At 46.4% G+C, this 21074-nt stretch overlaps 8 protein-coding genes across 8 annotated transcripts; 4 read left to right on the top strand and 4 right to left on the bottom strand.

Annotated features, from left to right (window-relative positions):
* Positions 1-421: 421 nt before the first annotated feature.
* PGRI_075740 (uncharacterized protein) lies at positions 422-2167 on the top strand (the record flags this gene model as incomplete). The annotated part of the gene is made up of 6 exons (XM_040795288.1): positions 422-573; positions 627-784; positions 834-1292; positions 1343-1466; positions 1529-1840; positions 1900-2167. The coding sequence occupies 6 exons, from the start codon at positions 422-424 to the stop codon at positions 2165-2167; spliced, it is 1473 nt and encodes a 490-aa protein (XP_040652965.1).
* A 955-nt stretch (positions 2168-3122) lies between these two features.
* PGRI_075730 (uncharacterized protein) lies at positions 3123-4517 on the top strand (the record flags this gene model as incomplete). The annotated part of the gene is made up of 1 exon (XM_040795287.1): positions 3123-4517. One exon carries the CDS (start codon positions 3123-3125, stop codon positions 4515-4517), a length of 1395 nt encoding a protein of 464 aa, XP_040652964.1.
* Positions 4518-5593: 1076 nt separating this feature from the next.
* PGRI_075720 (NAD(P)-dependent alcohol dehydrogenase) lies at positions 5594-6589 on the bottom strand (the record flags this gene model as incomplete). Its single annotated transcript, XM_040795286.1, has 1 exon — positions 5594-6589. The coding sequence occupies one exon, from the start codon at positions 6587-6589 to the stop codon at positions 5594-5596; it is 996 nt and encodes a 331-aa protein (XP_040652963.1).
* A 1199-nt stretch (positions 6590-7788) lies between these two features.
* On the top strand, positions 7789-9573 carry PGRI_075710 (putative MFS transporter; the record flags this gene model as incomplete). The annotated part of the gene is made up of 6 exons (XM_040795285.1): positions 7789-7957; positions 8008-8033; positions 8088-8373; positions 8425-8839; positions 8896-9363; positions 9414-9573. 6 exons carry the CDS (start codon positions 7789-7791, stop codon positions 9571-9573), a joined length of 1524 nt encoding a protein of 507 aa, XP_040652962.1.
* Positions 9574-10673: 1100 nt separating this feature from the next.
* On the bottom strand, positions 10674-12095 carry PGRI_075700 (uncharacterized protein; the record flags this gene model as incomplete). The annotated part of the gene is made up of 7 exons (XM_040795284.1): positions 10674-10937; positions 11013-11108; positions 11159-11272; positions 11328-11422; positions 11474-11613; positions 11674-11900; positions 11958-12095. The coding sequence occupies 7 exons, from the start codon at positions 12093-12095 to the stop codon at positions 10674-10676; spliced, it is 1074 nt and encodes a 357-aa protein (XP_040652961.1).
* A 2156-nt stretch (positions 12096-14251) lies between these two features.
* Positions 14252-16062, top strand: PGRI_075690 (uncharacterized protein; the record flags this gene model as incomplete). The annotated part of the gene is made up of 2 exons (XM_040795283.1): positions 14252-14285; positions 14333-16062. 2 exons carry the CDS (start codon positions 14252-14254, stop codon positions 16060-16062), a joined length of 1764 nt encoding a protein of 587 aa, XP_040652960.1.
* Positions 16063-16290: 228 nt separating this feature from the next.
* Positions 16291-17661, bottom strand: PGRI_075680 (uncharacterized protein; the record flags this gene model as incomplete). Its single annotated transcript, XM_040795282.1, has 3 exons — positions 16291-16791; positions 16841-17005; positions 17053-17661. 3 exons carry the CDS (start codon positions 17659-17661, stop codon positions 16291-16293), a joined length of 1275 nt encoding a protein of 424 aa, XP_040652959.1.
* Positions 17662-18691: 1030 nt separating this feature from the next.
* Positions 18692-19936, bottom strand: PGRI_075670 (putative C2H2 finger domain protein; the record flags this gene model as incomplete). Its single annotated transcript, XM_040795281.1, has 2 exons — positions 18692-18817; positions 18872-19936. The coding sequence occupies 2 exons, from the start codon at positions 19934-19936 to the stop codon at positions 18692-18694; spliced, it is 1191 nt and encodes a 396-aa protein (XP_040652958.1).
* Between the last annotated feature and the right edge of the window lie 1138 nt (positions 19937-21074).

Here is a 21074-nt window from a genome sequence, read left to right as displayed (position 1 = left end):
TACTCAACCATCTACATTTTTCAAATGATAAGAGAACGAATTCTCTCCAGTATAAAATGAATAGATTCTACGTTCCTACCTTCTGTTCCCTCCTATTTTAATTTTATTTAACCAGAAAAGCTAGCGTTGGCCTCGAAGCATCCTAATAGAATAAATAAATTCCCTATAACTTCCTCTCACGATCATACAGGCCATGGGATTACATTCTGCCGTCGCCTGTTGAGATAATTGTATAGCCCCACATCCCTGCAATGGGTCCACACCGGTCATTTGATTTATTCGCCGGCGCCGAGGCATCTATAGCTTCCGGAATATCAACATTTGAATATAGTAATTATGTTAAATATTAATCGCTTGCTGTGATGCGTTTTGAAGATATTATTCATTGATCTCTTCTGGCCTGAGATAAACCATACCCACAATGGAGACCATTCTAGTCGATGTTCTCGTTTGCGGAGGAGGCATGTCCGGAATGGCATGCGCTGCTTTTGCGGCGGATGCAGGAGCTAAAGTGCTGGTCGTCGAGAAGCAAGCGGATATCGGTGGCTCGTCGAATTACTCTGCCGGAATGTTGTAAGTGATTGACTTAATCTTGAGGGCAAACGAGATTGTTAATGCTTCAACAGCTGGGCCCCGCAAACATATAACAAGCTGAGGAATTGGGTTCCAGAAGGAGATCCAGCATTGCAAGAGGCCTGGCTGCGCGATTATCTGCCCGCTGTGCAGTGGATGCGTCAAAATGGGGTGCCAACGGCAGACCGGTTTGACGGTATCATGACAATTGGTAGGACTAAAAAGGGAATTTGGCGAATAGTTACCCTGACAAATTATAGGTATCGGATTCCCGATTAAGATTCCACATCTCCATAACCTTCATCGAAAGCGTATTCAGTCTAGCAAGACACGTTCCGAGGTTTTCACCAATACATCGGTAGTCAAGTTGATTCAGAAAGAGCCCGGTGTTTCAGGATCGACCATAATTGGCGCTGTCATCTGCAGAAATTCTCCCAGCTCACCAGCTACATATTATGAAGTCAGAGCCAAAATGGTGGTTTTGGCTACTGGTGGCTTCCAAGGTTCTCCGGGGATGACATCGAAATACTTGGGACAAGGCGGAGACAATATCTTTGTGCGCTCCAATCGTGGTTCAGTAGGAGATGGCCTCAAGCTGGCCATTGAAGCTGGTGCAGGAACCAGTAGAGGAATGAATACCTACTATGGTCATCTTCTGGCAGCTCCACTTCGAGCTGAAGACGTCGATCCAAAGGACTATCTTCCACTCGCGCAATACCGTAAGAGCAAGTCCTCGCCAACTCGGTATTTCCCTCTAATCAAGCTATAGAAAGCAAATACTGCCTATTGCTGAACGAAGGGGGTCAGCGGTTTGCCGACGAAACCACAGGTGACGAGATCATCAATCAGTATCTCGCCAAGCAGCAAAAGCGCCGCGGGTTTATATTGTTCAAGTATGTTAGTTCCCAGAAAGGAGGGGTTGTGCAGTAATCTGATCAGTGACTTATTATTATAGCGAGAAAACCCGGCTCCAACATTGTGTCACTGCGTTGTTCCCTAATGCAGGGGACGTCGATCGTCTGCAGAAAGCTCGCGACCATGGCTGTAATGTCGGAAGTGCATCAACATTGAGTGGTCTGGTGGATGTTCTTCACGGGTGGGGTGTAAACGATGTGCAGGCAAGACGGACTATCGAGGAGTATGATCGAGTGGTGCGTTTAGGGGATAAGAGCATTTCCCTTCATGCCCCTATCGGCCGTGCTGGTTCACCCCCGACACCCTTGGTGGATGGGGAAGGACCCTTCTATGCCATGGAGGTCCAGCCGTCGTAAGTTGTCTCTGTTGTCTCTGGCTCACTCCAGCCTCTCTTTTTCTAACGTTTAATAGGATCACATTCACCTATGGCGGTATCGCGATCGATTCGAAGGGCCACGCTTTGACCCCTGATAAGTCTAAAATCCCAGGCTTGCTGGTTGCGGGTGTTGATGCTGGTGGCTTCAGTAATCTCGGATACGCTGGTGGTCTTGCTCTCGCGTTTGTGACAGGTCTCTGGGCGGCCCGGGAAGTTGCACGCGATTTGGGGTTGCCTGAGCCTCGTTTACCACCTGCCGATATCCGGGATGGAGAGGATAAACCAATTCAAGGGCGTCTTTAATTTATTTTGCAAGTCGCGTGCAGAACGTGTTATCGACGAGATGGCGTTTGATCAAATAGCATCTTGTGGAGATTCACAATAAAATTGGGAGGTCGCATTGTCAAGTGACATGGCTCATTCCAGTCTCTCTATCAAGATCCTCACCTTTTGGGGTATAAAGCTTCACATTCGCAGTTAAATAAAGCACATTGTTATTTTACATATGCTGGGTTATAATAATAAGTTTGTAGAGAATTTTGTAGTACTAAAAATCAGCATTCATATGTACCTTTTGTATGGTCCGCTTGATAAAAGGTACAATTGCATATGGGTGGTAAACGTTCCGTTAAGAGGGTCTGTGATTTTTGTAAAAGAATACCAGAGCAGGTTACATCAATGATATATATAGAGTTATTCTTTTACGAATAACGAGTAATAAACATTGAAGTCATATATAATTCGGAATTCCAGACCTTCCAAAGGGTTGGAGCCAAACACTGATTATATAAGCTGATAGTAACCCCGGGGCCTCCCGGGGGCCTCCCGGGGCCGGGTCTTCCAAGGAACTGCCCCTACCTATGTTGTAACCCGTGGACTGATTCCTTATATACTCCATACTGCCTCCCGTCCTCTACTTACTCCTTCCTACTTTCCTGGATTCTTGTCTCTTCCAACAATCCTTGCTCGCTGGCTGAAAACACATTGAAAAAGAAACACGGGTACATCTTCGAACGGCCCTAAGCTATTGCCAACATCCACTCTGTTGATGAATTACCCTCCACGCTCAACATCCATTAGAAAATTCTTCCAAATTTTTGGCATTAGCCTCATCGTTTCCGTTCCAACGATGTCCTGGTTGCCGAGCATATCTACTTCAATGTAGGTCTCTGAGTGCTTCCGCAGCCTATCTTATTATATATCACTGACAAATTATCCCCTGGCTGAAGCCACAAGTTTCTCCCCCAATATTACCACAATGGAGAAGGCTGGGATGAAAGGACGCCTGAAACTGGAACGACCCAACAGCTTTCACCTACCCCTTCTACTCCCGGTGAGTGCCCATTTAACACAACTAGTTGAGATTGATTCTTATAATCATCTCTTTCGTTCCAAAGCAGCCACCCCGGATGAAATACGAGAATGCAGTCGAATTCTAACTGCGGCCCCGATTTCGCTTCTGCATCCCCCCATCCAGTCAACAGTCAAATTGCAGTCATACTCCGAGAATCAGGACTATCTCGTACAAGGAACGCCTGAAACTAGCAGTCGTTCGCAAACTCTAGTCTACCGTTCAGGTGACTGTGAATGGTGGATTAAAGTGACATTCGTTGGGTTGTTTTCACGCGCCCTCCACGCTTCTGAAAAACGGAGTATATCAAAACGCGAATTACGAGAGAAATACCAAGCCTTTGTTAAGCTAATACAATATAACTCGCTTCCGCTGCTTGACGACACTGTCACTGAAGTGATTCTGGAGATAGCACCAGAAACTGTCGGTACGATTCAACTGAAGCATGAAGCGACAAATAACGTCAACAGTTATGCGATGCTCGCAAGGCGGTTAACCTATCAAATTCGGGAAGACCCATCACGAGTCCTCTATCCGTTATGTGACGAGTTTCCGTCATTTCGAAATATCCATCTGGCAGATTTGATAGACGGTGAGGAAATCACTGATGGAGTCTTCCGAGTGTCCCACAAACATGACAGTATGCACTACATACACAAGGTCGTCAACCGTCCTCTCTACTTCCCTCACGATACGGATGTTATCCGAAGCGAGCTGGAAAATCTCAAATGCTTTCATGGAGTCCCTAATATCGTTCAACAAGCTGGTATTGTGGTGTCACCCAACCCATACATGACCTTAAGAGGATTTGACCAGCCATTAGTCGTCAACGGTATCTTGCTAAAGTATTACACCGGTGGCTCTTTGCGGGATGTTCTTTCAAAAGGCCAGGTGGCAATGTATCCTTGGAAGCGCTGGGGCATCCAAATTGCGACGGCTCTGAGCTGCTTGCATACGGCAAGAAAATCCCACATGGATATCAAGACTTCGAATGTTGTTCTTGATGCAGAGGGCAATGCGATAGTCATTGATATTAGTGGTATTGGAGGAATGACGTACGAATGGCGTGCACCGGAAGTTCGAGATATACTATCACCTATTGGGCTCCCGTTCGAAAGACGGCGATTGAATGATATTTGGGCTTATGGGAAGCTCTTGTCAGAGATTGCTGCACATGCAGAAGACTGTCCTTACTTGGAGACATTAAGGTCAGTCGCTGCTAAACTAATGGAAGAAGATACACAGATTCGCATGACTTTGTCAGAAGCAATTTCGCAATTAGAAGCAGGGGCATGCAATTAATTATGGTGGTCACCGAGCCACGCGTGCAACCGGAAAAGGTCAGGAATATAGAATGGTAAGTCACCAGGTTAAAACGGGCTTGTTTATTGGTCGCCAAGCCGCCCAAGTCACTACCAGATCCAGCCAACATGAGACTGCTCTTGGGCGACACATTCGCAGCCGCCGAGCTGGTATACTGCAGTTTTGCCGATGTTCTCTGCTTGGTGTCCTTCATGAGATCTTAACTAACCTGTCTGCGAAACCATCCTCAATCTACGTTATGTCACGCACCGTGGAGCGTGCTCCTCTCAATATTCTAGGACGTGCCTAGTGTGTCTTGTCGAAAAAGCTCCAGCGCAGGGTGCTAATAAATACGACCATTGAGCGCCCACTTCAATCCTTTATCTTATTTTCTGCATATATTCTTGCTTTCTGCTCCTAAATACATCAGTTTACTTGAATGCCCACAGATAATGTTTAGAAGGGAGTAGATAATCTCTTGGCTTGAAGTTCCTGTGTAGACCATGAACAACGTCAGCCCTGTGTTCATCTACACCTAGGGAAAAGAAATCAAGTGAGTTGAAGAAACGAGGTTTAGATTCAGATCCGCGAGCATCTATACATATGCTGGAGACTTATGGTTGGCTATTGAATGGTTTTACTAATTACTGTGCGGAATGAAATTATTTCAACCGCCCTATTTGCTGTTTCTAATATTCTGGGATTTAAAGCCCTTAGGTTACGAATAACGTTCAATAAGAGATTATTACTTCATAAGATAAACCGAATCGACTTTAGTATAGATAGTTTTACTACTATATATTAGGACGATTACCCCGCAAAGATCTACTACTATCTTGTTGAAGAGATAATCTAGACTCCTAAGGGAAACATCTAGGTTTACCTCTTAGTTAGGAAAATACGAAATAAAAACTTTTGTAAGCATATCTATAAGTTAGGTAAGTATGTATACAAAAATTACAGACCCTCCTAACCTTCTTTCACTCCCCTTTTCATCCTCCCATTTGAAACCTATACCCTGGACTTATGACGTCGGAACAACAGCCCAAGGACTTTTTGTCCCACACACTGACATTCTAGGGTGCCACCAAGACGCCACGATAACGCATTTTCCCTTCATCCAGTGTCTTGAAGGCTTGTTTAACACCATCCAACGTCATAGGGAAGGTCATCTTCACAGGCTTGATCTTATGGAATGCAGCAAATTCAAGCATATCCTTGTGGACCTGTCTCGAACCCACGATACCTCCTTGAATCCGAAGGCCGTTCGCGAGCAGTGGCATATATGGGATTTTGAGATCGTTGGAATCGACAGAAAGAGGCGAAATGACACCACCAGGCGACATGATATTCAAGTACATCGGCCAATCTGGCTGACTGCTGGTCGTCACAATGAGATTATCGATCGGAGCTTTGATCTTCAACTCCTTCACACCCTTGGTCGCATAGAACTCGCCAGCTCCCAGTTTCATCGCCTCATCCTTCTTGCTGTCTGTGCCGGAGAAGACCACGACTTGACAACCCATCTTTGCAGCGAACTGGATAGCCAAATGTCCCAGGCCGCCTATTCCGACGATACCAACGCGCGCGGTCGGACGAACCTGTGCGACATGGAGAGCGTTGAAAACTGTCGAACCACCACACATCAGGGGTCCAGCGTCCTCGTTACTCATGTCGTCGGGAATCTTGAACAAAAAGGCTTCGCGCCATACGGCGTGGGTACCAAAAGATCCCTGATCGAGATCGGCCTGGCCGTACATTTTTCGCTCACTGCACAATGTCTCCCATCCGGTGAGGCACTGTTTACAAAAGCCACAGCAGTCGTGCTCATATCCCCAGCCCACGCGATCACCTTTCTTCAAAATCTTCGCATCTGGTCCGGTTGCTTCTACCACACCCGTTCCCTCATGGCCAAGGGCCATATCGACTGACTGGTAGTGAGCGTCCGTGCCGCACACTCCCGAATGCGTGGTTCGTACTAGGACATCGTCGTGTTTGAGATCCTGTCGCTCGCTCTCCGCTTGGGTGATTCCATCTTTGGAGCCCTTGAATACAGTGAATTTGATCGTCATTGTGGGGAATATTGCAAAATACTTCGGGTTTGAGACAGAATATATTCAAGAATTCAGATATTAACATTACTCTTTATAGGCCGGTCATGTCTAGTACGTCACTGACCCCGAAAAATGTTTAATCACAAAGTTTTGAGATCGACAGGAAATCTCTGTGATGCAATTGAGTGGGCCTGTTGAATGAGCAAGTTTGTTCATACCTCGGTCTTTTCCCTCCAAATTGAGCTAAAGGTCCGCGAAGAGCTAGAGCAAAGATTCATAATCTTTCCGGAAGTTCTTTGGCCTTCTCAAGGGCTTAATCAAGCTTGACCTCGAAGAGCTGAAACCCAATGACATCATCTATTCGGGTTCGCCGTGTTCAGCAACAAAAGAACAGTCACCAACTTCTTTTGATACTTTAAGTATTGGATAGTTACACACGGGGCGTGGCTATTTCCATGATGCTATAACCATTTTAGCGAATCTAGGCATTTATCTCACATTCTGAGCTCCGATCTGCTATTAGGGACAATGTACTCTGGATGCCAAACATATTTCCCAGTCTTTCTACTCCGTATCTCGCCCTTGGACAAAGACTGACTCGATTGTACGCTGTACAACATATATCAATATTGTCCTGCCTCGACAGCCCGGCCGAGAAGGGATGCTAATGCATGCACCCCACCGATATTAAATACGGTATCCTTTCAAATGAATACAGTAAAATAAATACAGAATTAGGTGAGAGCTCTATACTGGTAACTGAATATCACTAATAAATGGTACTGGTGTTACTACCCAGAAAGGGTTTGTTGGTGCATTTATTAGCGCCCTCTCGGCCGAGCTATCACTCGTTGAGAACTATGTTGTATATTGCCGGATTGAAGGCATAATTCTTCGAGTAAAGCTGTTAGAAACCCATAGATTTGAACAATGAGATCAGTGTTGTTTTCTTCCCTTTGAGAACATACATACTAAGACGTCAGCTCAATAATAATAACAATAAAATATTACCATCTGGATCGATTCTCGCGGTCGCTAACTCTTGCCATTCAAAGGCGGTATGGCACGCGATATCGGATAACCCGATGTGGAAAGTACGAAGTTTAAGCAAATTTTCTCTCTCACTTATTAATTATTAGATACAGTCGTATCTCGAAGATATCTCTTTTTTTTCCTGGCCTCATTGACATTCAGGGGAGCCATCTTGGTGTGGGAACATGATTCAGATCCATGGCATAACTAGTGCGGGTGAATCGCCAAATGTCTCATCCGAGAAAGATGCAGCATTGGCGGTAGTGAGCGAGTTCGCCCAAGAAATTGACCCGGTGGTGGAAAAAAGGGTTCTACGCAAGATCGATTTGTATTTCATGCCTGCTATGCTTATAGGTTAGTTATACACTTCATATCCGTGGGAATTATTACTAACTCAAACACAGGCTATGGCATAGTGTACTATGACAAGGTGCGATGACTGCACCGATTCCTTTTTAGTCAATATATACTGATCTCTGTATAGGCTATTCTAGGTAGTGCTACACTATTTGGCATGACAACCGACTTGCAATTACTGGTGAAGGACTATTCTACTTCTCCTCCATCTGTTGATACTTCACGGCTCAGCTGGGCAACATCAATCTTTTATTTCGGAATGCTTGCTGGTCTCTACCCAATGACATTCATCTTGCAAAGGTTCAATACTCGAACTGTCCTCGGTCCAGTTGTTCTGATATGGGCCATTGTCTGTGCCGCTACCGCTGGTGTGACAACCTGGCAAGGACTTTTCGTGCAGCGGTTCTTCCTTGGTATGTTTACCTTGAATTCCTTTTACCAGTCTCTTGTCTAATAGAAGATAGGTTTCATCGAAAGTGTTATTCCGACAGGCTTCATGACCATAGTCAGCGGATGGTACACACAAGAGGAGCAGACTCTCCGACAGGCATGGTGGTTCTCTGGTACCGGTTGGTTCACTATCATCGGCGGTGCCCTGAACTATGGGTTTGGCCAAATCACATCTGGGTCATTGAAAAGATGGCAGTACATCTATATTCTGGCTGGTGCCTTGACCTTTTTGTTTGGCCTCTGGTGTTGCACTATGCCTAATTCCCCAGTTTCTGCCTGGTTCTTAACCTCAGAAGAACGAGTGGTTGCTGTAGAGAGACTGCGCAAGGGTCAAACTGGCGTTCGTTGCCAGAAGATCAAGTTGGACCAGATCAAAGAGTGTGTGACGGACATTAAGCTCTATCTGGTGGCTATCATGATGGCGTCAGCGTGAGTTCTCTCATTGCACACCATACATTTGTTGTTGCTAACATCTCTGACTATAGGTACACTATCAATGGTGCTATCTCGGGCTTTGGGCCGCTGATTGTGTCCACCTTCGGCTATGACACCCTTCATTCAATTCTATTCCAGTTTCCCGTCGGCGGAATTTGTGTCATTTTCATTCCTCTTTGCGGTTATATCCCTACCGTCATCCCCAACACCCGCATACCCTTGCTCATCGCCTGCTGCCTCCCTGTTATTGCTGGTTGTGTAATGATTTGGAAATCACAATGGGGATATCATCCAGTTACTCCAGTCGTTGGCTACGCGCTAACTGGCTTCTTTGGGCCAGTGGTCAGCTTGGTCATCACGGTTGGAGCTAGCAATGTCGCTGGAGCCACAAAGAAAACCGTCATGGCAGCAACCGTATTCGTGGCTTACACTGTCGGCAACATCATCGGGCCGCAACTTGTGAAAAGCAACACCAAGGCACAACATTACCCAGAATTGTGGACTGGAATGATTATCTGGTAAGTCTATATCTGGTTCCTCCTTATTGATCCCTTCTAACGAAGTATAGCTACTGTATCACAATTGCTGCCGCAGTCGTGTTGTACTTAGTCCTCCGACGGGAAAACCGAATTCGCGAAACGTTGGAATTGGATGAGGTACAGCGAGACAAGATTGCATTCGATGACCTCACTGACAAGCAGAATCCCTTTTTCCGATACGCGTTATAATAGATAATAATGGATTTCCTTTCCTCTATGGGATGGAGACTGCAAAGCCACAACTCATGGCTGCTATCTAATACTTACATCCCCTGCATCTGCTCTATAGAAAATGCCAAAACATGTCGAACATTATGTTCAAAAATAGTCAAAATTTTCGATTCTTCACAGCAAACATGCAATGTGCTGATATGCAACTCCTTGAGAAACTACATGCACATAATTAAAACCCGCAAATTGAAACATCAGAGGAAAGCATTCATTCAGTCTCTCATGGCACTTGCCTTGAATCATATTGTGAGATTGCAGGAAAATTGAAGTACCACAATGCAGGTTCGGCCCCAGACTCGCGTTTTCGGTACATTTGATTCAACTCGCATTGTGCTACAACCCCCTTTCTGGGTGACACTACGTAGGTGATGAGATCAAATTTCCGGAGATCAGATTTGCAGATCTGAAGACTATATCCCGTTGTAGAAGGATATATGGAATCAAAGAGTGAAACAATAAAGCAAACACCCTTGAAACATTTCAAGGCTGAAAGCCTCATGGGGAACTGCCTGGTCTCATCTCAGCCCCATCGCATCACTTGCATCACTAGCTGTCAAGTCATCCTATTCGTTATAGATCTAATTTTCTTATTCCTTGGTCAACATCCTTATTCCTTAGTCAACCAACATCCATGAATGTTCCTCTCTTTTGCTTCCTCCTCAGTACCCTCCTTGCATACTCCAGTCCATTTCAAATTCCCACCCCTTGACTTGACAAAACCTCTACAACAGATGGGAATTTGCATCCGCTTGGTTGATACCAAGTCTTGTGTAACGGTTATATCGTGTTCAAATCACAATCCGTCTCAGAATCGGATCTAGAAAAATGCTCAGGTATCAGCCTGTCGGGTTCCGACCTTCCTGATGAAACCCCATGTAGTATTCCGTAGTTTCAATTGATAATAAAAAGAGAAAGCCGAGCCGAAAATGGGTATAGAAATATATACTATGTACAGAGAAACAAATAAAATGGTAAGACATGCCAACGCTCAAATGCCCGAGATTAACAGAAACGACAAAAAAAAAACTTCCGCAAGATCTCTATTGAAGATTTTGGTGCTATAGCCGAGGAGACTTCTCGCTACTGTGAACGATTGTTTCATGAACAACCTTGATTCCAGTCTGGCTGCCCTGGCTGTGAGACTCCCAGTCACCGTCGCCAGCGGTGCATGTGGCTGGTTGCTGTCGTGAGGTAGGTAATATCATTTGCTCATCGCTGATTGTATTCCACTGGGTGTCTCCAGGAATCGATAGAGGATGGCGGAACTTCTTGCGTCTAGCATACCCGCCACCGCCAGTGTCGGCATCTGACAGAGGATAGCCCTGGTAGCCAGGGTAGCTCTGTGAGCCACCCCTTGATGAAATATATATACCAGCACGTTTTGTAAATCGTCTTACCAACGGGTAGATCATGGGGGTATTGCCGATTATAACGGCGACGAAGGTCTCACGGCAGGCCCAGCTGCCGGCTTGTTGAGCACCATTTGCGCCAGCCTAGGGAGCTATTAGAATTTGTTATTCCAGTAGATCTCGGTATAACTTACCGTTAAAATGAGAACACAGCGCAGAATACCCGCCATCATAACGAATAGACCACCACTGAAAAGAATCAGCAGCTCGAGCTTTTCCCGCCACTTTAGTCGGGCTTTGACAAGCATCTTGACAATGGTATTGTTAGCGGTATTACACATAAATATTTAGGGAGAAGCTTACCGGCGCCGGAATACTAATGAGATAGAGGTCGGTCGCAACATTAAGTACGACGGTGACATAGATGTCAATCTTGGACACGGCGGGCTGACAGTAATCTAATAAATAATCAGAGACATATTCTAACATATTGAGAACATATGACGCACTCCCAGGGTCTGGATATATTTGCCAATTTTTGTCGATTGGATGACATCCGAAGAGAATCGAGCAGATCGTAGCAATATAAGTGACGGCGATTAAAACGTAGGCGATGTGGATTCGGATTCGCATATTCACTAAGCCGGCGCTATATGGTAGGATATAAGTTAGTCCCAAAGAACAGAATACCTGTGGGATCAAAACTCACGTCAATCGAGAGTAGAAAACGGCCATGCATGTTTTCAGCAACCATAGTAGCAGAGTGTATAATGACCAGCCAGCTACCTGGACCTTGGAACCACCCACACGCAGACGATACTCCTCCGAATGAGGAGACAATTCTTTTCGCTGCTCATCCGTCATCGCATTATTGGCAAGGCCCATGAACCATGCCCCGACCATGTATGCAGCACCGGTTTCTAATCCATACACCACCTATATTCATATTGATTAGCAAGGCGAAAACAAACCACAGGTTGTAATTCAACTCACACATGCCACCAGCATCAGATAATCATCAACTTGGAACCCTCTTGGGCCAACCATAATCCATCTTGCAGTCGTTCGAAGACCAATGACGGCAATGGCTATTCCTAGCAGGGTGAACGCTTCTGTATTAAAGCTGTTCATGATTGGTGAGTTTCAGTGATAGCTTTGTGCTATATGCCATCAAAATTAAATGGAAAAACCATTCAACCCAGGGTGTACATTGAGATAAAGAGAGAGAAAGGTAAATGCGCGGAGGGGGGAAACGAGCGGCAGAAGACAGTATCTCAGCTCCCTTCTTGGTCGTTGGTATTGGAACCAGCCCGGACAAAGAACCAAACGAGCTCCTTGGTCGACTTATCAACACCAAGAAAAGAAAAAAAAAAGCAAGAACAGGATCTCAAATCCTAGCGGGCCGACCTACATATTGTGGCTTTCGTTAAACTAAACAAGCCCCATATATTACGGGGATGCTACACGTGAAGAAGATTTATGACAGGCCTGGAGTCTTCATGCAAGAGTGATAGCTCCATCGCAACCTCCACCAAGTCATCTCATTGGATAGTGAAGGACTATCTTTAGCCTTAGTCGGGCTATGGGTCCTTCAACGTGCCGGGGAGATGTTTAAGGTCTAGACGACCGTTTGTTCCACTCCCAGCTTACTGGTTCCCGGAAATGCAAACGATAATCCAAAGGTCCACACATCCCCTGGGTCAATATGAACTTCCCCATTGGGGGAATGATCGGTGTAAAGAGGCGACTCATCCATCAAATACGAGCGCACACGGGGGGGGCTTGATAGATCTCGCTTCGTCTAACCTGAGAAATTCTTTTTGCGGTTACACCCGACTACATATTCAGCCACAATGTCAACTGGGCCAATTTTTAGAAGCAGCAATGAATCGCAATGCCGAGGATTTGGTTTGACTACCTATTACGTGCAAACGGGCCAACTCAGAGACCGGCAGATGGAGTAGCGCAGTTGCAGAAAGCTTGCGTATTGTAGCCAATTGATTGCCGTTTTGCCGAGGTTTCAAAGGCCATCGCAATGATATGTATTGATGTTTCTAACCCACATGCTGCATTCGGTTAGTTTTATTGCTGATCAGACCGGAGATTACTCCGATAATACGTGTAGCCAAAAGTTTGTAACTAGCCATCGGCACTTAGGCCAGTTATATTATTATCTCGGTTACTGATGGCTTTTTTTGTTGTATCGCGCCAAACGAGTCCGGGGATATGCTAAGTACTGAATTAGGCGGTTTGCGGTCCCGAAATAGGGGTTGACTCCTATTTATCCAACCCTAACCTTCTGCATAGACGGTCAACATGCCATATCAAAAGTACGATATTCACGGTTGAGTGCCGCTGCCACTCAGTGGATCTTAAAGCGGGTCATATACGAAATGCGAATAACGGTCAGTTCAGTTTCTCCTTATCCTCTCATTTTCTAAGTCGCGAAGACCGTCTCAAATAATTAGGTATTCTCAAACAACATGCATTAGATCGGTCTGTTTAATTGGACGCCCAGTGCTCCATAGTCGGATTGAGATACCAACCGAGGGATGGCAACCTGCATATGTTGGTCCCGACTTTTATTTTCTTTTTTGCAGTAAATGCAAACGCCACGCTGTTTCCACCGTGAAAACGTTTAAAATAGTCGTGTACTCCTTAATTGTGGGCTCCTTGTAACCCGCTTACTCCTTATAAACGCTACAAACAAGATTAAAAAGCGCGCGGGTCTTACGCTTTGACCGCAAGGCTAAACTAGTCAAACGACGGAGGGAAGCTAAAATATTCGGTGCGGATTCAAATTCTCCTGAAGAGCCCCCTGGTATCACTAAACAGAGTACAGAGCACAAAGTAAATGCATGCCAAGCACATACTCCATACCGAGATGGGTCAAGGGGTCTTAAACTAGTGGCCATAATACCATTATGGGATCAATTTAAAGTGTACTCCGTATGGTTAAAATGTCTCGGGTCCTTTTCCATATCTTTTAGGAAAGACAAAAGGAAACTGTGGGCTTTTTCTAGGGTTGTTCTAGGTCCAATTTAATAGTTCTCATTGCCCCATTCCGGGGTGTCACTGCAACAGCAAGGGCTGAAATTAAAAGGGAAAAAAAATCTAAAAACAAAACGTACTCGACGCTAATACTTTTAGTTGCCTCCTTTCCGGTAATCTGATGGTCGATTGCGTTTGTTTGCTTGTACATAAATTCATGCATTAATCCTGGTCGCGCAACTTATTTTCTACCCCTCCAAAAAAAAAAAACAGACGAAAGCAAGGGACTCTTTAACATGGAGTCCGTGGATCTTGTAGTGGTAGGCGCAGGTAAGTCGAATCTTCACCGTCGCAAGCTATTTCACTAACAAGTATAGGTTGGAGCGGGCTCTCCGCCATCAAGACCTATCGCGAGGTCAATCCCGGCCACAATGTGCTCTTGTTGGAAGCTGCCAGCTCTGTTGGCGGGGTATGGGCTAAACATCGTCTATACAAAGGCCTCAAATCGAACAATATGCTGGGCACGTACGAGTACAGCGACTTCCCAATGGACGAAGCGACTTTTGGCATCAAACCTGGACAACATATTCCAGGCCATGTAATTCAAAAATACATGGAGGCTTATATCCAGCACTTTAACTTTGCTAATTGCGTTCGACTGGAACACCATGTGGAAAGCGCGCAACACAATCTCGACGGAACATGGCAGTTGACCGTGTCACACGGAGCGGATACGACAACAATCAATACCAAGAAGATGATCGTCGCCACCGGTATCACCTCACAGGCATATCTACCTACATTCAAGGGCCAGGAGTCATTTGATGCGCCACTTTTCCACTGTCGCGATCTGCTGCAGCATCAAGATGCTGTACTACAATCTGGACAGCGCGCGACCGTTTTCGGCGGTACCAAGTCTGCCTGGGATGCGGCTTATGCTTGCGCAACGGCAGGTATGAAGGTAGACTGGATCATCCGTGAGTCCGGTCATGGACCTTGTTGGATGGCGCCTCCCTATGTGACGCCCTTGAAAAAATGGCTGGAAAAGCTAGTCACAACACGTCTGCTGACCTGGTTCAGTCCGTGTATCTGGGGCGAGGCGGACGGGTATTCTGGCGTTCGTGGATTTTTGCATGGTACCTGGCTGGGCCGTAAGATCGTGGATGCTTTCTGGGGTATTCTGGCGGATGATGTTGTGCAGTTGAACGGCTACGACAAGCACCCGGAGATGAAGAAGTTGAAGCCGTGGGTGGGCCCGTTCTGGATCGCTTCGTCGCTCAGCATTCTGAACTACCCGACCAATTTCTTCGATTTGATCAAGGATGGCACTATCAAGGTGCACGTTTCTGATATAGAACGTCTATCAGATCACACTGTTCATTTGTCATCGGGTGATGCGCTATCTACTTCAGCACTGATATGCTCGACTGGCTGGCGTTGCACTCCTAACCTCAAATTCCTGCCTGAAGGCATTGATCGCGAGTTGGGATTCCCATGGAGTGCGGATCCGCTGAACGAGAATATGGTGAAAGCAGCAGACGAAGAGATCCTGCGCCGGTTCCCCCGACTGCGTGATCAACCAAAGCCGAACCCTAACTACACCCCGTTAAACGAGCAGTCCGAGGCAGCTGTGCCGCATCCCTTCAGGCTGGCGAAGTTCATGGTCCCCCTTTCGCTGGTCAATGAACGCTCGCTGGCATTCATGGGCATCACCATGACCATCAACACAACCTTGATTGCTCAAACCCAGGCTCTGTGGATCTCAGCCTACTTCAAGGGAGATCTGACCCCGACTACACAAGAAAGCTGCCCAATTGATGTGCGTGCTGCATCTGGCCTGAAGACGGAAGACGTATCAGAAATCGACCTTGCCTGGGAGACAGCTTTGTTTACTGAATTTGGCAAATATCGCTACCCGGGAGGATTCGGACGGCGGAACCCTGACTTCGTGTTTGACGCGATCCCATATGTCGATCTGATGCTGGGAGAACTGGGTCTGTCACCAAAGCGCAAGCAGGGCTTGCTGGCCCGGTGCTTGGAGCCTTATGGTCCTGAAGACTACCGTGGTTTGGTCGAAGAGTGGAAATCAAAGCAACGTACCCAGTAACGGTCCGGGTATCATTTATTTTCTTTCGGTCAATCCTGTCGGATATGTATTTATGTATTTCGTCTTCCTATTTCCCTTCGCGTGTGTGCGACTAGCTCGAGGTGTTCTTGTTTCTTTCTTTCACATAAGTCTTGCGCTATTCAAGCCAATACAATGGTGTTTTCTAAGTATGTGAGTATATTATATAAACACATGACTTTCTTTGGCAATGCTAGTCATCGACATCATCTATTCCAATAAAACAAATTGCTCCAAAACTGCAACACCAACAAGAGGTGAAGATGAGTGTGCGTCACGTTCTCCCATTTCCTTCTTCGGACCGCCACCCCCTCTCTCAGACTCAACCTCCCCAACCATGTCACCTGTCCATCGCATATAATATTCCTCATCCCCCGCAACCACCGTTCTAACCGAGACATTAACTTTCAGCTGACCCGCCTCTCCCAAATCATATTCCAACCTAAACCCGTCCGGTATGTCACGCGCATATGGCGGATATCGCCCACCAGTAGTCCCAGGCTTACCAATCGGCCTCACAGTGAGAATAGAGGGGTCGCAAGCCGACACGAGTATCTCTCCATCTTTAGCAACATAGCTACTCACATACGTGGTATTGGTTGTATCATTAATCGCGAGGTAACTGAACCATACAATCGAGTACGGACCCACACGGCCATGACCCCAGTACCAGCTCTGAACAGAGTCTATAAAGGGTCGATCGGACCAATTCTGCGAGTTGGTCAGCTGAAATCCTTAATTTTCCTCGGGTCAAATTTACTTTATCATGATATCCAGACCCTCGGAACTTCAACGTCGACCCATGGATCTCCATATCCACCTCAGCCACAGCGTCGGGTACGAGATTAACCCATCCAATATGAGGTGCGATTTCGAGTTCAGTCCGTCCCGGTTGGATTCCACAGGGTAGATTAGGCGGTGCTCGCTGTTAGATACTGTCAGCAAGCATTTCGTGTGATTCGAGCCACTTACCGAAGTCAAGGTCAACCGTCCTTCGACCTGGAGTTTCTCAGACGCAATGATAATCTCATATTGAGATAAATTAGCTGTGAGAGCATTCCAGGTAAACCCTGTGGGCGACCAGTTACCCGAGCTATTTGTTCGGCCGTCTGCGCCAGTCACGGTTGCCACTGTTGCCGGGACGGAATCTTCGAAAACGGTTCCGTTGGCGAACGAAGCCCATAACCAGACGCTTAAGATGGATGTTTCATTTGGATCGAGGAATGGAAATGCTTCCATGGATGAGGTGAAGAATGTGACGACGAGGGAATCATCTGGGTTTGTCTCTGAGACGACGTCGAAATACCACCATTCGAAGACGGAGCTGTTGATTGGGTCTATTTGCGGTGCGTCTAGACTGAAGAGGGTCTCTGTGTCGAGTGTTGTTTTTGGTGTTTGGATGTCGAATCGAGCCTTGCTAGTTCCGTTCTGTACAACGCTAGGGATATGATAGTTCCCGCTGCGCGAGTACCTGCTAGCACGGAGATGTGGTGAGGATTTTTCGTTGACTGTGTGCTGACTTGGGAATGCTAGGGTCTGCACTGGTAGAACACATATCAAGAGTAAGAACTGTGGAAACATGGTGGAATACGGCGGCGTGGGCAGTATCTTAAGAATGCTACTCAATGACAGTTCTCACTGGTGCAGGAATCTTGTGCAACCACTATCGATGAGAGATGATAGAGAAATGAAATGCATGTGATAGTATATCCGACTGCATAAGTTGCTGCAGTCCTGCTGATCCCTGGGTATATATACCTGCGTAGTATAAGAGAAGCAAAAGGGGGAACGTAGGGAGATTCGGAGAATTGAATTTTTATAGTTTTCGAGATCAAAGGGAGTTGACGATCATCTACCTGTATGGAGGCTCGTTCCCTGATGGACCAGTACAATGATACCTATTTCAGTAACTCAATGGGGAGCATTGAATCTACATACCCCTATCCCCCACACAAAAATGAAATCGGGTATCCATATTAAGATCGATCTGAATATCTAGTTCACATATACTCGTACGGAGTAGTTTAATTAGAATGAGACAGCCATGTGGCTCCCCAGTAAGTGGCGCAGATGGCGGTTCAGCCAAATCAGCCATATGTCTAACACCCCCGTTTCAAGCGTCAATAGGCAGATGAGTAGCCAATAATGGCCGAGTAACAAAATGTGGCTTGAAATGTGTTTTATTACATAAATTAAGACGATTAATATACTTCGGGATATCTTCCATATCATAATCAGGGTTGTTTATATACCGACGTTGCCCATCCCATTAACAGTTCGCTTAATCGCTTTAAATCACAGAGAAGCAGGATAGGTACACACGTCACACATGAGTCCGATAAGCACATATAGTAAACATAAATCCGGATAGCACGAGAGAGAAAAAAAAAACAGACATCAGACCTTCCCATGATGCCCAAATCACAAACCTTTCGCCGAAGCTCGAGAAATAACAAAAAAATCAAAAAGTAAATCCGATAGAAACCCTGACTCCCAATGCCTCAGTAGATACATACAAATGTCTTCGAACGTCACCATAAATATGCGGGTGAACGTTCGGGGGCAGTTACGTCGCAAAGACGAAAGTAACACGGGAAGGACGGAACAACGTTCAACGTCCATTGAGGAGGGGACTGCCGTCTTCACTCCGCCCTTCGCCCTTGATATCAGGCCCAGTTTGGGTACTGTTCGCGTCCGAGTCGCCGTCCTTTCCGCATCCTTTCACAAGGATATGTCGCTATCGATAAAAGTCAGTATACGCGCAAATGGTACAGAATCGCAAATAACATACCTTAAGAGCATCCTTGCGCGAAAAGCTCTTGTCACAGTGTGAGCAGGGGAAAGGCTTCACGGCCAAATGAATGCGCTTATGGCGCTTGAGATCGTGATTGCGGTTGAAACTCTGCGGACACTGGTCGCATTTGAAAGGTCTATCCGCTGCGGGTGCGGACATGCCGTGCGGTGGTGGATGACCCCCATATAGATGTTGGGAACTGGCAACATGTCCACTATTGAATCCCGGTAGAAGGCCAGGTTGCATTCCCATCATCGACATGGGCCCACCGGGGCTGTGCACGTTGGTCATGACAGGACCGTTCATCGCAGGGAGAGAATATGAGGGCCATGGCTGGCGGGGATAGCCCAATGGTGGCTGTCCGCCTGGACTGTGAACGGGAATTCGTCCTGGAGGGTGGATGCCGAGGCCGGCAGGGCCGGCAGGGCTATACATGTGGGAGAAGCCGGCCTGGTGGGGACTGTGCATAGGGGGAGAACCGGCATACATATGCTGGTGTTTAGGGGCATATGGATCGTTGGATGGCAGTGGGGTGGGAGATGTAGCGTGTCCATGGTACATGACCATAGCAGGTTGTGAGGCGGAAGGAGGCATTGTTGACGGTGCGGGTAGAGGTTGATAAGATGATGTTGGGCCTTCATATGGGTGTGGCAAGCCATCCGTTGTCGGTGGTGATATTACCGAGCGCTGCATGCCGGATGGTGAGAAGGAACTGCGGGCAGAGTATGGATTTACCCCGGACCCCCAGGACTGTCCGTACGGATTAGCCCCTGACCAATATGCCGGCGGCAACTCGGCGGACGCGCCTGTTGAGGGCGCCAATGGTTGGGGTGTGGCTTGATCCCCTGTTTGAATCGTGGCTGGTGGCGTTAGAAGGTTCCCCACGCTCACATTGACCGGCGCGTGTGAGACTGGTGGATGGTTGGGTTGTCCGGCGTATTTGGGTGCTGTCGCACCCAAGGTGAAAGGTGGTGGTGGAAGCTCAAAGCTCGGCAATGTCGGGGCCGCTGGACGACGAATGTTCAACGGCGGGGCTGACAGCGTGTCCAACGCTGTCCCCATTCCCGCTGGCACTGTTAGAGTCGCCAGGTTGGCTTCCCTGTAAAATTCGGGGTCGTTGACGTTGGAGAGTTGACCGAAAGAGGATCCGCTCAACGTCCAATCTCGATCGCCAGGTAAGCCCCCGGAAGGGCTGGTAGAATCCAGGAGGGGCGATCGTCGATCGCTGGGGCTCGCGATCGGAATATAAAGAGAGGCACTCAAGTCCGAGAAATAAGAAAATTTCTAGAACAAGAGCCTCGAAAGAGATAATTCCGGTATTGTCACGGTCGACGACTACGCGTGTAGTACATTTCGGGGAGAAATGAGGAAGAAGTTGAGAAGATGTGGGGGGTGGGCAAAGGACCGTGGCGTTGGAGGCGATAGAGCAAGCGCGGGGGAAGTATTATAAGAAGAGTTAAGGGAGTTAAGAGAGAGGAATATAATACATTAAAAAAAGTAAATATGTATTTTTTTATTATTTTAGGGAATGGAGTCGACATGGGTCTAGCCAGCTGGCCACCGTGGGGAAAGGAATGGTATAATAAAATAAACAGTTCTATATATTAAAAAGTAGGGAAAAAAGGTGAAAAAAGGCGAAAGAGTGAGAGGGGTGTCAGCAGAACGTGGTTGACATTTATTTTTATTTTGTGGATATCGAATATATGTAGATCTTGTTGTCTCTTTAATTACCGTTAACTATATAAACTAACTATATAACTATTCATATATAAAGTAACTCTTATTTTTATAAAAGAAAAGAAAAAAAAAAGACCCTTCCTCGAGGGGATTCCCCTTGCTTCCCGACTTGATCGCGTGAAAAAAAAAAAAAAAAAAAAAAAAGGACGCTAGTGTAGGAGACTCCGGAGAGAATCTGTAGGAATGGACCCGGCTATTATTGAGAAAGAAAGAAATTTCATTTGAAAAATAAAAAAAAAGAAATATAAAATGGATACTTTCCTACTATCATGGTAAGATTCCTGTCCAATAAAAAGAGATGTCAACGCACGGACAAGACCGGAATGGCTAGAATACGAGAAGACCATTGAAAAGGCAGAGGGAAGCGAGCTATCTCGTTGGTTATTCGTTAGGTAAAATGAAATTAGTTTTTTTTTTCCCTTTTCCCTCCTACGGATATTATATTGGAACTTAGACCATAAGG

The sequence above is a fragment of the Penicillium griseofulvum genome (assembly GCF_001561935.1).
Source record: "Penicillium griseofulvum strain PG3 chromosome Unknown contig_6, whole genome shotgun sequence".
NCBI classification, from domain to species: domain Eukaryota; kingdom Fungi; phylum Ascomycota; class Eurotiomycetes; order Eurotiales; family Aspergillaceae; genus Penicillium; species Penicillium griseofulvum.
This window is presented reverse-complemented; position numbering and strand designations above follow the sequence as displayed.